The 7,416-nt window shown below is 37.4% G+C and overlaps 1 protein-coding gene across 1 annotated transcript; it reads left to right on the forward strand.

Annotated features, from left to right (window-relative positions):
• Window positions 1–396: 396 nt before the first annotated feature.
• Window positions 397–3,767, forward strand: LOC107751801 (potassium channel subfamily K member 13-like). The gene is made up of 2 exons (XM_016567571.1): window positions 397–838; window positions 2,866–3,767. The coding sequence occupies exons 1-2, from the start codon at window positions 502–504 to the stop codon at window positions 3,765–3,767; spliced, it is 1,239 nt and encodes a 412-aa protein (XP_016423057.1). The 5' UTR covers window positions 397–501.
• The last annotated feature ends 3,649 nt before the right edge of the window (window positions 3,768–7,416 follow it).

The following is a 7,416-nucleotide window of genomic DNA, read 5'->3' on the forward strand; positions in this document are numbered from 1 at the left end:
CTTGTGAGGTTTGTCTACTGAACTTGAGGCACATCGTGAATATCTCCAGAGAGTTCTTTCGAGTTTAGCCAGTGTAAACTGGTGTGGAAAGCCTACTAAAGTAGTTCTAGCTCGTGCACAAATTCAACGCCTGCATCCAGTATTGTCAGATCTCTTCCATAGCTCATACATGCAGCCACCTGATGGATGTACTAGCGACTGGAGTGGATTGAAAAAAGGTAGGCTTTTCAAAGAGACCTAGTGAGATGCATCACATGAGATGAGCTGAACTACTAGATCCAACCACAGTCTCATCTATCAGGATTTCAGCTGGCACTAAATCCATTCTCAAAGGATGGTATGAGCAAATCTCATCATCATTGCTCATATGCAGTGCATCTGGTGTACATGCAGCCCAAGAATAATGGAAGACGAGGAAGTTTCTTACAGTTGCATGCCCACCACCGTTAAATGTAAGATGTGGAGACTTTATTACCAGTCCTGTCCAGCAGTAGTCACATAATGGCATGTAGAGGCGCGTGCTGCTGTGGCTGTGGTCCTGTGAATGAAGATAATGCGAGGTTCATAATGTTGCTGCTCCTCATCATCCTCTACCTCCTGTGCGGAGCCGCGGTCTTTTCAGCCCTGGAGCATCCCAAGGAGAAACAGGCGAAGGAAAAGTGGGCTCAGAGGTTTGAGCTTTTCAGCCAAAAGTACAATCTCAACAGAAGTGATCTGGAGAAGTTCTTGAGACATTATGAAGAGGCGAACATGGCAGGAATACGGGTGGACACCCTCAGACCACGCTGGGATTTTACTGGAGCCTTTTACTTTGTCGGTACTGTCGTGTCCACCATCGGTAAGAATGACACTTGAAATATATCTTTACTAAAAAGATGAGGAAATATTCTTAAATGTATTGGGTATGTTATATAGTATATCTAAATTCACTTTATAATTTATATTTACAAAAAATTTACAACGAATATATAAAAATAAATAGTATGATATTTATGTGTGTGTGTGTCTTTTCAATTAAGTGAATATATCTTATAGCCTAAAGTCTTGCCTGAAAAAAGTAGATACAGTTCTAATAGTGGGCATTTTCTCACAATGAAAGCAGCCTGTTATAACCTTTTCAGCAAAGTCTAAACAGTTTAATGAAATAGGATGTAAAAATATATAGCCATTGCTTTAGCCAACAATTATTGTAATTAATAAACTGTACATTTCTAATATTTCATATAGTCCAAATCTGTCTTATTGTCCCTGCATGAATGTATGTCAGTGTGGTTTTATCATCTTAAATTGTTTACCTGAAACACTGCAAAAATTAGGATAGAATCCACTCAAAAAAAAATCCAATTAAAGAGGTTTGAATTAAAAGCAACATAAAAAAGCATAGCCTACAGTATATGTGATACTATTTATTATTTATTTATTGACGTTTAGTAACAGCTTTCTTGTGTTGTTACATTTTACTTTAGTGTTCACATTGTTGTGTATGTATTTATTTATTTGTGGATGTATGTGTAAATACACGTTGTCAGGATTTTTATGATTAAAAATGAATACATTTAGTTTAAATATACATGAAACATGCAAGAACACAATAATGTGTTGTAAATTGTTACACTGTACATTAGTTGAGGTATTGGACTATTGACGCAGGTCACTTTACCTGCATGTTATATAGTGTAAAGATTTTGAAGTGATTTTATTGGGCTTAACCTGATATTTTGCAGCTTTTGAAAACTTTGCTTTTGGTACAATATTAGACCTAACACCTCAAGAACTGAGATTTATAAAGGATGTTGTACATGTTAAGTCAGTCTGATACATGTTCCCCTCTGTTTTCTATACATTTCTATACATAATACATTTTATTTTCTATTCTTACCATTTTAAGTTGTTAAATATTGACATTGAAGTCTTCCCTAAGACTTAATAAAGATGCTGTTTATCTACATTGAAGGCTACAGGTAATGCAATCAAAGATGTATTTACGGAATTTCCCAGTTCCCCTTGCCTGTATTCCTCACTAATTCCAAGAAAATTTCCCAAAGGGGAACCCAACAAACACACAACTGTTAGCATTCCAAACGATGACCCGCAGACCTTTGTGGCTTATATTGTCTTCTCTTGCTGTTTGGTTTGTTTTCATTGCATCTTTAAGTGATCCAGTCACACCATGAAGCACCTTATTTATATATATGTAGTATCAGTGGCGTAGACGCAAAATGACTGCTTTGAAGGCAGTCGTGGCCTAATGGTTAGAGAGTCTGACTTGTAACCCAAAGGGCACGGTTTCGAGTCGGTACCGGCAGGGATTGTAGGTTGGGGGAGTGAATGAACAGCACTCTCTTCCACCCTCAATACCCCGACTGAGGTGAGACCAATTGAGCAAGGCACTGAACGCCACAACAAAAATGGCTGCCCACTGCTCCGGGTGTGTGTTCACGGTGTGTGTGTTCACAACTCACTGCTGTGTGTGTACACTCGCATGGGTTAAATGCAGAGCCCAAATTCGGAATATGGGACACCATACTTGGCCACACGTCACGTCACTTATGAAAGCAAAGTCTTCAGACCTGAGCTGAGGATGTGAATGAGCTTGTCTTCATGATGTCCTTCGCGTGCAGGGGGAAATCATCTATAAGAAGAATAATGCAATCCACTTGTTATTTGCAATTCAATCAGTGTGACTAACTAAAAGCGGGAGATGTTTCAGTATCTGTCACCAATAGCAACACTGTTCTCCAGCTCCACAGAAGAAAAAGAGAATAGTTTGGGGGATTCAGCTCAATAAACAGCCGGCGGCATATGTTGTTTATTCCCTTATATATGGGTATAAATTAACATTTCTTCCTCTCATATTTCCCACAGGGTTTGGAATGACCACACCAGCCACAGTCGGTGGCAAAATCTTCCTGATCTTTTATGGCCTCATTGGCTGTGCAGCCACCATTTTATTTTTTAATCTGTTCTTGGAGAGAATGATAACAGTCTTGGCTTTTGTTCTCAAATCCTGCCATGAAGTCCAACGGCGACGCAAAGGAGTTTTACCTCACGACAGCAGACAAGACTCGAGCAATGCAAGGCTAAACAGTGAAGACAGTCTTGCGGGATGGAAGCCCTCAGTGTATTGTGTGATGTTGATCCTTTGTGTGGCAGCAATAATCATTTCTTGTTGTGCTTCGGCCATGTACTCCTCAATCGAGGGATGGGGATACTTGGATTCACTCTACTTCTGCTTTGTGGCATTTAGCACCATTGGTTTCGGGGATATGGTCAGCACCCAGCGGGCCAGTTATGAGAACCAAACCGTCTACAGAATTGGCAATTTCTTCTTTATTTTAATGGGCGTTTGCTGCATTTACTCGCTATTCAACGTCATCTCCATTGTCATCAAGCAGGTGCTCAACTGGCTCCTGAAAAAGCTCGAGATCCCATGCCATCACTGCCCTGGGAGGTCTCTCCGTCCCCGTAGGAACGCAGTCATGCCGGGCCATGTCCGAACACGTGTTCGCAACATATCCATAGACACAGATGCAGTGAACGACAGTGAGACGGATGGACGCAGGATGTCTGGAGAGATGATCTCCATGAGAGACTTCCTGGCGGCTAATAAGGTGAACTTGGCGATCATGCAGAAACAACTGTCTGAGACTGCCAACGGCCATCCCAGGCCATGCGGGTCAACAAATAGACACAATGGATTTTCTGGTGGGGTCGGAGCCCTGGGCATAATGAATAATAGGCTTGCAGAAACCAGTGTGGACAGATAAATATAACCTTTTCAAATAAAACGATACAATGGCTTTATGAAAAGCCAGATTGCACTGCCCATATAGCAACTATTACTTTTATAATACAGATGTAGGCTCGTACACAAAGTCTGTTATGTGAGTTAAATGCTGTATAATTGAAATATCCATTGCTGGTGTAAAGGTAAAGAGAACGGAGAACTGAAGCTCAGGTCTGTTTCTAAGATTGATGTGCTGGGAGAGGCTTTGACTCAAGCTCTCTTATGATTGCAGTTTTTGTTTTGTTTGTTTTTTTATTGGAGGATGTTGCAATCAGCTTGAGCACTTTGTATGACAAAAAAAAACAAAAACAAAAAAAAGCACAGCACAAATGCCATGCTGGTAGATCTACAGTGGTGTCCAAAGTCTGAGACCACTAGTGTGAATGTATATTTTGCATTCTTTTTCATAAATGTACATATTATACTATAAGCATTATCATTTTTATTATAATAATTTGCATGAAATGTAAACTGGAAAAATTAACATGAATTTCATAATTTTTAAATTTCATAACTATTAATTGATAATAGTATAATAGTACTTTGCTTGTCCCTCTTGGTTTTAATTACTGCAGCACTTGAGCTGCAGGAACCTTGGATCAGATGACCCAAAGAGCATCTTATGAACATCTGACCTTCAGTAGAGTCACATGATCAATGTCACAAATTAACTTATTTGATTAGTGACCTAGAAAATAGTTCTTAATCTTAAGTATTAAATTAAATATCATATATACACTAATAAAAAATGTTGGAAGTTTTTTGTTAAAAAGATAATATTCAGCAAGGATGCACTAAATTTACATTAAAAAACATTTATAAGCTTGCAAAATATTTCTATTTCAAATAAATTCTGTTATTTTGAACTTCATTTCATCAAGAATCCATAAAACGTTTATCATGGTTTCCACAAAAATATTAAGCAGCACAACTGTTTGTAACATTGATAATAAATGTTTCTTGAGTAGCAAAACAGCATATTAAAATGGTTTCTTAAATACATACATACATCTACAACTTTACCATCACAGGAATAAATTACATTCTAATTGAAATAATATTTTACATTATTACTGTTTTTACTGTATTTTCGATCAAATAAATGCACCCTTAAAAAAACTAAAAATATTACTGACCCCGAACTTTTGAATATGCATGAATGGGGTCTGAGATTTTCATTGTGGTGTGAGACTTTGGACTCCTCTTTCTGTGGCTTCTGAGCATTACTTTTTAGGTTCTGCTGAAGGATCTATGTTATAAAGTGATGCAAATTACATTCATCTGCCAGTAACTTACTGTCCTCTTCACTGTGCAGGATGTAGATATGGGCATGAGGCATAAGGTGTGACGGTTATGAGAGCCAAACAGCTCAAATGCCTTCTGTTTCATAACATTATACTGCAGATACTTCAGAGTGTCTAGCAGCTGTAGGCCTATAGAATTCATAAGTCAACATACTGATTGAATTGCTTAGGTATTTCAGATGAACTGAAACAAATGTTTGCACAGAACAAAACGAACCATGTCGTTTAGAACTTTTCATGAAATATGTGCAATGCCAAAATTGGTATGATGCAGGACATCAGATCATTTTCTCCAGCACTTTGTATCTTGAGCGCTGAAATCTGCTTACTTTATTTTGAGATGAATGATTGTACCTATGTAGAGGTGCAATGCATGATGAATTAATAAAATATGCATTGCCAGATTTGCTGGTAAATCTTGTAAATGTGAAAATGGGTGTGTGACTGTGCGATGAGAATTATCATGTTGTACAACATGTATCTTTAAGTTTCATTACTATACATAATTTTTATTTACTCTTTGTAATACTTTGGTCATAATTCTGATTGATCAACATTCAGCGATGCCCATACAACGCTGTTTATCAGCCCGTTCGTAACTGGTGCTACTTTCATGACTCTCCTATTACTCCGCGGGTAAGCTCGCTCTCCTTTCATACAACATTATATCCCGCTATCTTGCATCTCAGTTATGGATTGTACTGAAAATTACTTGAGAGGACTTAAGTATTAATATTACTGAAATACTATTGCAGCGTTTATCCTGCTAGACCGACTGTTTTGTACTTTGTAGGGGACTATTTTTTTTATAGCGGAAGCTTTATAATGAAAATTATAAAATAATTATATTGTCTACGTATTTATTTATTTGGTGATTGACAATTATAACTATGTCTATTGGATGTATGAGCAACAAAGTGAGATAATCATAATGCAGGCTGTTATTTGACTGAACAGCTGGTAAGTGAATATCTATTTCTTTAGATTGGTGAGTGAGTCCTGTCATGTCTGTGTACGTGTGTCATCATGACATTCCCTCCATTAACATCTGTCAGACTTGTGGCTCTCACCAGCTTTCACACCCACTAGTGTCGATATGATTCTGCTGTCACTTCAGTGGAATCTCAGAGGTGATGTGAAAGCCAGCAAAAGCAACTCAGTGGATTTTCAACATGTTTCCAAGCAGCAAAGGAAATATATGTTTTCTAGCATATTATCGTCTTCTTATTTGTACGTTTTGTGCATTCTGGGCTGTCAGAATTAGTGAGTGGATCAATGCACAAAGTCAATGATCCAAAACAGTCATATTGTTGCAGGCCTAATGCACATTTCTTGCCCTGTTTGCACAATTACAATAGTATAATCGACTCAAGAAGCCCTGGGCTATTTGGCTGTGATTAGATTTTCAAACACATGCATATACATAAGTCTAGGCTACAAATAAGCGTCACTGAACTCGAACACCCACCATGTTCATTACTGTATGGGGTAAGTTGTCATTAAATAGGTATTTCAGCTAATACTAAACAATTATGAAACACAAAACAAAACTGTAAAAATGTAAAAGGTAACACAAAAATGTCAAACCATTGACCAACATTGTTTTTTAATAATATTATAAAATTGTCATTGGTAGTATAGCCTACCTACTTCTAAAGCAAGAAAATAAATGACAGAGAAATTTTGGAAGCGTTATACAGTGTTTGAGAATCATGTCATTTTTATAGTGTTTTGCTGTGCTACCAATAAAGGTGGTATTGTGCACTAGGTCAATTCATAGTGATTGCGATAAATGTCCACTAGAGGGCGGTAGTATGTAATAAAACTGTAAATCCCCCTTGCAGGTGTTGTAAGAAATTTAATTAATCTAGTAAAGTCAAACATAACTTTTTATCTTCTTAAGTTATTTTTAACGGTTTTTCCTCACACAAAAGTAATATCTAATGAAATGCATTTGAGTCTTTCGTTAAAAGTACTATGTGGAATAAATAGTAAATATATATACTCTAGAGGGAAAAAAAATACTTTATCTCGTTGAAAACATACATCTGCATGATTATCTGAATAATAATTATAATAAATAATATTTCAGAAAAGAAAATTAAGAAATATAAGCAGTAAATCCCATATTCTGTCGTCACGTCCTCAGCGAATAAAAAGTCAGAAATGACATTTTTTGTCCGTGCAGCAGTTGGTGAAAAATGATCGACCATATTCCACTGGATTTGTAGTCCGGCGCTCGACGAACTCCCATTCAGTGTGACTATCCCGCCCGCCGAGAGGAACTACAACTCCCATGAAACTATCGCAGCGCTTCTGTTAATA

This window comes from Sinocyclocheilus rhinocerous, unplaced genomic scaffold (genome assembly GCF_001515625.1).
Source record: "Sinocyclocheilus rhinocerous isolate Xijiao unplaced genomic scaffold, SAMN03320098_v1.1 scaffold993, whole genome shotgun sequence".
Lineage (NCBI taxonomy): Eukaryota > Metazoa > Chordata > Actinopteri > Cypriniformes > Cyprinidae > Sinocyclocheilus > Sinocyclocheilus rhinocerous.

Bases quoted from the DNA above. Each gene is read 5' to 3' on its own strand.
- LOC107751801 (XM_016567571.1), top strand. From the start codon at position 502: ATGGCATGTAGAGGCGCGTGCTGCTGTGGCTGTGGTCCTGTGAATGAA. The intron at 839-2,865 runs GTAAGAATGACA...TATTTCCCACAG, and splicing joins TACTGTCGTGTCCACCATCG to GGTTTGGAATGACCACACCA.